This window comes from Octopus sinensis, linkage group LG14, assembly GCF_006345805.1.
Source record: "Octopus sinensis linkage group LG14, ASM634580v1, whole genome shotgun sequence".
Lineage (NCBI taxonomy): Eukaryota > Metazoa > Mollusca > Cephalopoda > Octopoda > Octopodidae > Octopus > Octopus sinensis.
Window position 1 is genome coordinate 14,622,677 of NC_043010.1, and position 11,035 is coordinate 14,633,711.

At 39.3% G+C, this 11,035-nt stretch overlaps 1 protein-coding gene across 1 annotated transcript; it reads left to right on the forward strand.

The window, feature by feature from the left end:
- The first annotated feature begins 2,339 nt into the window (after positions 1-2,339).
- Positions 2,340-5,876, forward strand: LOC115218994 (histone-lysine N-methyltransferase SETMAR-like). Its single transcript, XM_029789031.1, has 2 exons — positions 2,340-2,412; positions 5,470-5,876. The coding sequence occupies exons 1-2, from the start codon at positions 2,340-2,342 to the stop codon at positions 5,874-5,876; spliced, it is 480 nt and encodes a 159-aa protein (XP_029644891.1).
- The last annotated feature ends 5,159 nt before the right edge of the window (positions 5,877-11,035 follow it).

Genomic DNA, 11,035 nt, shown 5'->3' on the forward strand with positions numbered 1-11,035 from the left:
TGGAGGGAAATGTGTCATGATGCCTCAAAACAATTTGAGTTGAAGAAACAGAACTATAAAACAATTATATCCTGCAATCAACAGAGATATTTGTCCAATACCAGACAAAATCAAAATCATCAGACTCCACGTTGTAATTTCATAGCAAAATTCATCCCGGGACTCGAATTACATTCACGCACCCATCACAAATAGATACATCCTTCTTTTATTTTTATCGTTTTTTCTTTTATCCTTTTCTTTTTAAAACCTTCTCCTTCAAACACTCATACGTCGAAATCGACGGGAGTGATCACCACCTACGCCACCACTAGTAGTAGTAGCAGCAGCAGCAGTAGTGGTTATTTTATATGCTTAACACGCACAAGGTCGCGATTTCGAAACACGTTGCAGCCTCAGTTTTCTATGAAAGGTCAGGCAATCGTGGTCAATGGAGCAACCTCTAAGGAAAGAAAAATAGTGAGTGGTGTTCCACAAGGCCTGTCTAAGAACCGCTGCTATTCATTGTGACGCTCTCACACATGCTCCCAGTTGCTCAGATAGTCATCCATACTAGCTATGCAGACGATACAAGTCTCTCAGAGGATACAGAACCCTGGAGATGTAGCGCACCTGCAACAGGAGTTGGATGCAATATAAAGGTGGACTGAGGACAGTAACATGTAGTTTAATGCTGGAAAAGTCCATGAACTGCGCTACCAGTACACGAAACTGAATGAAATACAGACAGGAGACACCCCTGAATCAACATCAGCGCGCAACCTGAGCGTTGACATGAGTAATGATACATTTTTCCAGATACATATTACTAAGTTAGCAATAAAATGCACGCGGTTGGTCAGATGAATCCTTAGAACTTTCAGAACGAGAGAACAGGAAACTATGTTGGTCCCCTGGGTCACATTAGTCCTCAGCCGCTTAGACTATTGCTCCTAACTATATCACCACACAGTATAAAATTAACGGCAGGATTCGAAGCAACAGTGAAGTTACATAAAGATCTTCTTAATGCAACGGGTCAGCTACTGAGAACAGCTGAAAATGTTGATACTCAACTCTCTGGAATGAAGGAGAGAAAAATATGCAGTGATACACATTTTTAAAATCCAGAAAGGACTAGTGCTAAACTTTGGCATTGAAAGTTACACAAACACCAGAATTGGTGGGGGCCACTGTATAGTGCCAAAGATCCCATCACCATCAAGGTAGAGAGCCAGATACAGCAACAGCTTGGATTTCTAAAGCTCACAGCTCTGCAGTATTCTCCCAAAAAACCTGAGAGCCCTACATAGAATGGATGTCGGTATCTTCCTGACAAAACTGGATCTCCTCCTGTTGAAAGTTCCGGATAAAACCTCCCTCGCGGCAAGAAATACTGAGGACAGCAACATTAAACTCCCTCGCTCACTAAATACCACTCATCAGAGGATGTTTTAAGTAATGAAAACATAAAAAATGTAGCAAATCTGAGGGCGGTGCCCCAGCATGGCCGCAACTCTCGAGCTGAAACTAGAAAAAGAGTTATTACTAAGAAATAAGTAAATAGGAAATAGTTTCTCTTCCTCAGAAGAGAAACGGGTAGACTGATTAAAAAGCGGTGTGTGTGTGTGCGTGTACCTGCATTTATGTTAAGATATATATAAAAAACAATTCTATATTAAGCTTAAGACTTACTCAATACGATTTTGTAGAGTATGTTTATAAACTTTTATAAGGAAACGGTTGACTGTGACTCCGAAGTTTCGGCTCGTTCACCTTCATCGGGTAATCTGAGGATGGCAAACAGGCGGAAACTTGGAAGTCATTGTCAAATCTTTTCATTGTATAAGTTAATATGTGTATGTATGTACGTATGCATGTATGCACGTATGTATGCGTGTGTATGCGTGTGTATGCGTGTGTGTGTATGCATGTGTGTGTGTGTATGCATGTGTGTGTGTGTTTGTAGTTGTGTTTGTACCTGGTAAGTTGGTAGGTGAGTTGAAAGTAGAGAATAGGCGGGATATGGCTGGTTGGTTCGTTGGTTGGTTTGTATATAGAATGGTTGCGAGTGAATGAGATGGAATTAGCTCGCAAGTATTTGAATAAATATTGAGAGAAAGAGAGAGAAAAGGAGAGAGAGAGAGGGTGTGAGGGAGGGAGAGAGAGAGGATGGGTATGAGTGTCAGAGAAAAACAGAGGTTGAAAGATTACTCAGAATCAGAAAAAAAATTTCTTGTCGCCTTCAAAAGTTGAAATATTCTGAAAGAAAGTGAGAAAGAAAGAGGAAGAAAGAAGAACAGACAGATTTGGAAACAGATAGAGAGAAAGAGAAACAAAGAAGTTTGAAGAACCTAACAATGGCGTCACATTCTCCACCAAAGCTGGAACTCTTACGAAGACAATCAACTCTGATTTTATTGTTAGCTCCACGTATGTCTTATTGGGGCAGATACAAATAATGCATGACATACAGTCATATATATATATGTGTGTGTGTGTGTGTGTGTATGTATATATATATATATACTGCATAGAAAACTGTAACAAACATACTCACGAACACTATAACAAACGCACTAACACATGTATATATGTATATATACATACTTTCATACACACCTACCTACCTACATATATACATACATACAAACGTACGAACGCACGTACATACATATGCACATGCATTCTCACACACACACACGTATATATATATATATATATATATATATATATATATATATATATATATATATATATATATATACATTTCAAACGTAGATTGTAGTTATGTTTACAATTATTTCTATAAGCATAAAATTATAACTGTTTTTATAAGATGTACATACAAACACACACGCAGGCATACATACATACATATATATACATATATGCATACATACATACATACATACATACATACATACATCTATAATGTGTGTGTGTGCGTGTGTGAGCGTGCATGTGCGTGTGTGTCTATGTGTTTGTGTATAGAATCTTGCTTATTGTTATACATACAGGAATGATCTATATTCAGTGTATATACTTATGGTGTATATTGTATTCTTGCAGGCATACGGTCATGTATTCATTTATATCTCGTCTTTGGTATCTACCATTGTTCATACTTCTGTGTGACTCACACGAAAAGATGAAATATTGGGTTTGTCTCCACAGCGTTTAAACACGCGGTGGCGATGGCGAATAACTGCCCGCTGCGACGGCAGTAAAACACCTTCACACAAGAATCTGGCTACAGTCCTGGAAGCTAATGTTCCGTTCTAGTTACACCAGAGAACTTACTTCTGTGAGCTACAGAGAGCCTCTGGATGTTCCGTGTATCGGTTGTATTTATAAAGAATTTTTGAAACGGAGAAGGGGTGGGTGGGGAGGGATTCGTTCCTCTTTAAAGAATTCATAGCCATTTTGTTCACATGAAGTAAATTAATGCCAGAACTGAGTTAACTAAATAGATGGAATATGGATTGATCGAGGGACAAAATGGCTGGCCGGTGTAAGTGAATATATATGTGTGTGTGTGTGTGTATTTGTTCTTTGTGCGTGAACATAGTGTATATGTGTGTGTGTGAAAGAGAGAGAGAGAAAGAGGGAGATAGAGGGGAGAGGGGGTAAGAGAGAGGGAGCAGAGAAAAGGGGAAGAGAGAGAGAAAGAGAGAGAAAGAAAGAGAGAGAGAAAAAAAGAGAGAGAGAGAAAGAAAGAGAGAGAGAGAAAGAAAGAGAGAGAAAAAGGAGAGAGAGAAGGAAAGAAGAGAGAGAGAGAAAGAAAGAGAGAGAGAGAAAGAAAGAGAGAGAGATTAACAGAAAGACATAGATATACAGATACATTTGCGTTTGCATATGTGTATAAAGGTATGTGTATTTTCAACTTTGTGTGTGTGTGTGTATGTGTGTGTGTGTTCGTGTGCAAGTCAGAAGCAACTAACGCTATACACACAGAATAGAAGCAGACTGTCCCCCCTCCAAATACGTCCACCGCTGTCCTCCTACACACATCTACACACCACTGTCCTCTGTCCCGACACACCATCATTGCTAATAATGTCTTGGTAAGAGACGCTGTAGAATTGTCTCCAGTTATTGCTGAGAGAATTCCGTATTTTCTTTATTACTTTCCATATTTATACTTTGTTCTGTTATCATTATTGGTGCTGTTGTTGTTGCTGTTGTTGTCGTTGGTCTTCTCTTATTTGCAACTTTCATCAATATAGAGAATGAGGGCGCCACCGTGTGCTGCAGGCCGTTCATATTACGCATGTATATAAACACGTACACAAATAGATGAACGTGTACGCAATTGGCTGTGGTTTTGGTTTGTGTGTGTGTGTGTACGAGCAGATATATATATATATATATAGTATAGGTCCCGGTTTGATTCGGGGTTACCACATAAATAAGGTACTCAATACATATATAGTAAAATTATATAAGCTCCTTCTATATAATATATATATATATATATATATAAAATAATATGTTACATTACTCGGTAGTCAAGATAAAACTCTGAGTTTCAGATGCCGAAGTGGGAATCCACAACGTCATCTCTTCGAAGATAACCGAAGAGATGACGTTGTGGATTCCCACTTCGGCATCTGAAACTCAGAGTTTTATCTTGACTATTGAGTAATGTAACATATTATTTTATAGATAAATTTCCTCTATTTACATAATATTGAGGTCTCTTTCTTTCTTTTGTTATCTTACCGTTTTACCAATATATATGTCCCACTGCGCGGCATCTTGGGCAAGTGTCTTCTGCTATAGCCCCGGGCCGACCAATGCCTTGTGAGTGGATTTGGTAGACGGAAACTGAAAGAAGCCTGTCGTGTATATGTATATATATATATATGTATGTGTGTGTGTTTGTGTGTCTGTGTTTGTCCCCCTAGCATTGCTTGACAACCGATACTGGTGTGTTTATGTCCCCGTTACTTAGCGGTTCGGCAAAAGAGACCGATAGAATAAGTACTGGGCTTACAAAGAATAAGTCCCGGGGTCGAGTTGCTCGACTAAAGGCGGTGCTCCAGCATGGCCGCAGTCAAATGACTGAAACAAGTAAAAGAGTAAGAGTAAAGAGTATATATATATATATATATATATATATATATATAGAGAGAGAGAGAGAGAGAGAGAGATTGATTGATAGGTAGGCAAACATCTCGGTAAGTGAAAACGAAAGAAAATTCAACAGTTTTTGTGTTGTAAGCATTTAATTTAATTGTGGAATTGCGTATATATTAGATTGTCCGGAAAGTTCTGAGAGTTTTAAAGTTAAATCTTTTAACGCTTCATTGAACACACCTGAAACGTAGATCAGTTAAAACTTTGGCATTGCTTGAAATGGTGGTGCATCTCTTCTTTGTTCCTGACTAAAAATAGATTTATCTTTCATTCCGGTTACCCTTTAACATTTGAAATGGATAACCCAAAATATTCGCGTTGCAATGCTTTTTCTTTTTTATATAAAAGGTGAAAACGCTGCAAAAACTATCAAAAACATTTGTGAAATTTATGGTGATGATGATGCTGTAGGTGAATCAAGTGTTCGAAGGTGGTTTGCAAAATTTGAAGCTGGAGAGTCTAGCTTGGAAGACGACAGCCGCAGTGGAAGACCTTCAAAATTGGACGAAGATGTTTTGAAGGCAAAAATCGAAGAAATGTCAAATATCGCGACGAGAGAACTTGCAGAGGAGTCGGAAGTTTCTAAAAATGCAGCTCATGAACACCTTGTGAAGCTAGGATACATTTCTATTTATAATGTATGGGTCCCTCACAAACTCTCAGAAAGGAATTGCTTGGACCGGTATTCCGTTTGTTATATGTTTTTGAAACGGACTGAAAGCACACCTTTTTTGAAACAGCTTAACTGGAGATGAAAAATGGATTTTGTATGAAAACGTAGTGGGGGAAAAAATCCTAGTGTTTGCGTAAAGATTCCCCAAAACAACAACCACAGATGGATATCCATGCCAAGAAAAGCTATGCTTTGTATTTGGTGGGATCATAAAGGCATTATTTATTATGAGCTTCTCATAATTAATTCTGATATGTACTGTCGTTAGCTGGCTAATTTGAACTCCCCACCTCCAAAAAAAAAAAGGATTGAAGCCGGAGATTGCCAGCAGGAAAGGGGTAGTGTTCCAACAAGACAATGCCTGATCACATGTGTCTTTGGCTATCCGAACAAAGTCACATAAACTTAGCTGGGATCTCTTACCCCATCCACCATATTCTCCTGATATTGCGCCATCTGACTACCACCTGTTTCTGTCTCCAGAGAACTCATTGCCAGGTAAAAACATCTAACCACTTAGATGGAGTCAAAATACATCTAGGTAACTTTTTTCTTCAAAATCAGTCAAATTTTATGCTGATGGAATATTTAAACTGCCTGATAGATGGACAAAGGTCATTAATAATAATGGAAATTATTTCATTGAGCAAAATTTATTGAAAGGCCAGTAATTTATATCTCTTTTCGAACATTAAAAAAAAAACTCAGAATTTTCTGGACAACCTAATATGTGCGCGCACATTCGTGTGCGCGTGCATATTCACATATCTATTTATCTATCTATCTATCTATTTACACACACACACGTATGTATGCATGTGTGTTTGTGTGTGTGTGTGTGTGTATGTGTGTGCGTGCGTGCATGTATGTATCTACGAAGGATATCCCAAAATAACCGGAAATGTTCTATGTGGGATAAGCCCATTGTAGTTCGAGCTCACGCCGCTAGAAGTCACTTGATGTGACCCTCAGGCACCAGTCTGCTGACTGGTGTCATCTATTGAGGCCGTATTGCCACGTGATGCGTCTTTGTTTTACAGTTCGTCTCTGTTGATCGATTATTGCGATGATTGAAACGAAGGAACAGAGTGCTTCCGTGAAATTCAGCGGCCGAAATAGTTGTCGTGCTTCAAACAGCTTACAATGACGCTGCCATAAGCAAAACACAAGTTTAAGAATGGGTTTTACGCTTTAGGAATGGTCCATTATCGCTTGAAGACCAGCTTCGTTCAGGGCAACTTCCCGAACGAATGAAAACATCACGAAAATTCATGAACTGATCTTGGTGGACCGTCACCGAACAACTGACGAACTTGTTGATATGACTGGTGTGTCCTGGAACTCCTGCCAACGAATTTTGAGCGAGGAACTGCAAATGAAAAGAATTTCAGCAAAATTTGTGCCTCGCTTGCTCACGGAAGATCAAAATCAGTCACGACTGAATAACGCGTGTCGTGTACTGAAAGAAGTTGACAGTTGATCTGGACTTGTTTTTGAAGGTCATCACTGATGACGAAAGCTGGTGCTACTGAGTTTGCAGATGTGGAAGAGATGAAGAAAAAAAAAACAGGACAGAGGCGTTAAAAGGCACCATTTCGCAAGAGTTCCAGCACTGCTTCGAACAGTGGAAAACGCATCTAGACCGATGGATTGTTTCAAATGGAGAATACTTTGAAGGTGATAAAAGTGTAAACATGTAAAACTGAGCGAAGGAAATGATATTGCAAAATTCCGGTTTCTTTTGGGTACCCCTTCGTATGTATGCTTAATTAACTCATTTATCGTTCCCTTGTATTTTTATCAAAATGTGTATCATTTTTATGGATTTTCTGAATAATCTCAGCCCCCTAAAATAGTTACAGCATCTAGGCTTTGTTGTGACAGTGTGTATGCGTGAGTGTGTGTGTGCGTGTGTGTGTATGTGTATGTGAGAGAGAGAGTGTGTGTGTGTGCGCGAGAGAGAGTGTGTGTGTGTGTGCGAGAGAGAGAGAGAGAGAGTGTGTGTGTGTATGTGTATGTATGTGTATGTGAGAGAGAGAGTGTGTGTGTGTGCGTGCGAGAGAGAGAGAGAGAGTGTGTGTGTATGTGTGTGTGTGTGAGAGAGAGAGAGAGAGAGAGAGCGAGAGTGTGTGTGTGTGTGGTGTGTGTGTGTGTGTGTGCGAGAGAGAGTGTGTGTGTGCGAGAGAGAGAGAGAGTGTGTGTACGAGAGAGAGTGTGTGTGTGCAAGAGAGAGAGAGTGTATGTGTGTGTGTGTGTACAGAGAGAAGGCGGGAGGGAGATGGAGGAGGAGAGAGGGAGAGAAAGAGTGGAATTCATTATATGAACCCGCTTTTAATTAGTCGTTGTTTGGACGGAAATCTGATTTGTTTTATTTGTATTTTTTTATTTATTTCCCTTCCCCGACTCTTTGTTCCTCGGAGAGCAACACGATCCATGAGACCCAATCTATCGCGGCAACAAAGTACAGGGAGTTTCAAATATGTGTGCGAGTATGTCTGTGTGAATACTTCTGACTGAAAGATGTGTCGCCATCATTAGCCTTGACTGGAGGAATTAATGTCGTCAGACGACGTCCATTCTCCTGTTGGCGGTCTTGTAGGGCTTAGCCATTATGCCTCTTCTCTACTTCAACTTGGTTTCTCTCTCTCGTCTCCAGACAAGCAAAACGCTTTCCCGGTTGCCTCATCCATCCAGTGAGCAGTTTATTCATAAAATAGATACTGGTAAAAGTCAGTGTTAGAATTTACAAACACAAACATCGCTAAAAGTTGGCGGCATTTGACATTGTAGAAACTTGGAAACTTTATCAGATAATGACAAGACTTTTGTGTCTTTACTCTGCTAATACTTTTAATTCTTGGTCCAGAAGCAAATGTATGACTTAAAAGAAAAATAACGTTAAAATAATAATGAAGCCAAGAGAAAAACGGTGCTGACTGAATACCGAACCCCTCTAGACAAAATTCACCAATGCCAAGTATAAGTGGTATTACGATAATACAGATACACACACATATATATAATATCCCCAACCATGTCTGCGTGGGTCTGGATGTATTTCTATATGTACGTATGCATGCCTGTCCGCGTGTCTAGTATGCCTGGATGTATGTATGTATGTCTCCTCCCTCTCTATCTATCTATCTATATATATATATATATATATATATATATATATATGGGAGAGTATCGTAGTTCGCTTGAAGCATTGTGTATTGTTTGTAAAATATATGTCTTGAATAGCACAACAATGCACTATAATAACAACAATGGACTGTAATAACTGTTACAATTTAATCACCCATAGTCTGATATAATATTTCGGAATATAAAAATTATATATATATATATTGCTAGCCACTCATGAATCCCTGGGGTACAGAAGAGTGGCTAGGGATAGGCAAGTGGCTTGTGAAAGCTCTACAAACCATGTACAGAGACACTGTAACTACGAGTACAGCGAAGAATTTTGCGTACAGATAGGTTTACATCAAGGCTCAATCCTCCGCCCCCTCCTTTTCATCATTGTCCGCCAGACCGTAACAGAGGAATTCAAGACCGGCAACCCCTGGGAACTACTATATGCTGATGATCTTGCCCTCGTAGTAGATTCCATATCAGAGCTAGAAGAGAAATTTCAGGCGTGGCAGCAAAACATAGAATCTAAGGGCCTTAAGGTTAACTTAGCAAAGCCTAAGGTCTTAGTAAGCACTGTTTCGAACCTTGGAATATGGCCTCGATAAATGTGCAAAAGCTACCTTTATCAAAGGGAAAATGACAGAAACATCCAATGTCAATCTTGACTAGCAGAATGCCATAAAGGAGTTAGAACCAGCGGAGAGTTACAAATACCTAGGGATATTTGAAGATGATGGAGTCAAACATGCAATGATGAAGGAAAGGATCAGAAGAGAATGTTATCGCAGGGTGAGAGCAATACTCAAGACAGAGCTGAATACAAGAAACAGGATCGAAGCGATCATTTCTTTAGCCATACCGGTCGAGACTTACAGTTTCAATATTATTAACTGGTGAATTACTGAAATAAGTCATCTTGACAGAAAAATACGAAAATTGTTGACAATGCATAGAATGCACCGCCCTAAGGCAGATATAGAACGACTTTACCTGCCAAGAAAAGAGGGTGGCCGTGGACTTTTACAACTGGCAATAACAATGAACACTGCCACAATTGGCCTAAATACCTACCTGAAAAAACTCTGATCAATGTGTATTAAAACTTGTCTTAAAGCATGAAAATAAGAAAGCATCATACTCAGTAACAAATAGGCAAAGGAATATCTAAGTGAATTCCAAATACAACAAATCCTAGAATTAAACGTACTTGAAACGAGCACAGAAAAGGCTAAGCGTATGAACATCAGTGATAAAACCGCTGCCTTATATATTTTTACTGATAAATGGCAAGAAAAACCTCTTAATGGCACATAACCAAAGAGAGCTAATAGTGCCGATGTTGACAAAGCCCTTACCCATCAATGGTTACTATCTTCTGGCTTAAAATCAGAAACAGAAGGGTTTATCATTGCAGCCCAAGATCAATGCCTACCTACAAGGAAATACCAGGCCGATATATTAAAGAACGGCAGCAGCCCAACATGTTATGTATGTAAACAACAAAATGAAACCATTGATCATGTCACCATGTGCAGTTTTCTCGTGCCTACAGAGCAAACTCCTAGACCTGTCCTATGATAAAAACTGGTGGGAACACAAACCACCTCCAGTGCTTGAAAATGATGACATGCGAATAGGCCAGACATTATAATGAAAGACTTCAGACAAAAATCATGCCTCCTCATTTACATGACTATCACAATTGACAGAAATGTACGTGTCAAGACCTACCAAAAACCGAGCAAGTAAAAAGATCTTGAAATAGAAATTGGCAAAATGTGGAACCTCAAGACTAAAACGATACCTGTTGTCATAGGTGCCCTGGGAATGATAACAAAAGGGGCTGATTGCTACCTAGCTCAGATACCAGGAAACCCCCAAATGGCAAAAATTCGAAAGATAGTGCTCATGGGAACTGCCCATATCCTACGTAAAATACTGTCGATGTAATCTCAAATTTTAAAGCAAACTCATAATTTTCTTACGTTTTCTTAAACATTCTCTAGAACAATACTATGTACAAAACCAAATGCATGGCACCCTAGGCATAACAACAACATGAACTTCTAACTTGTCTCTTGAGTCTCTGGATGAGACTTGGAG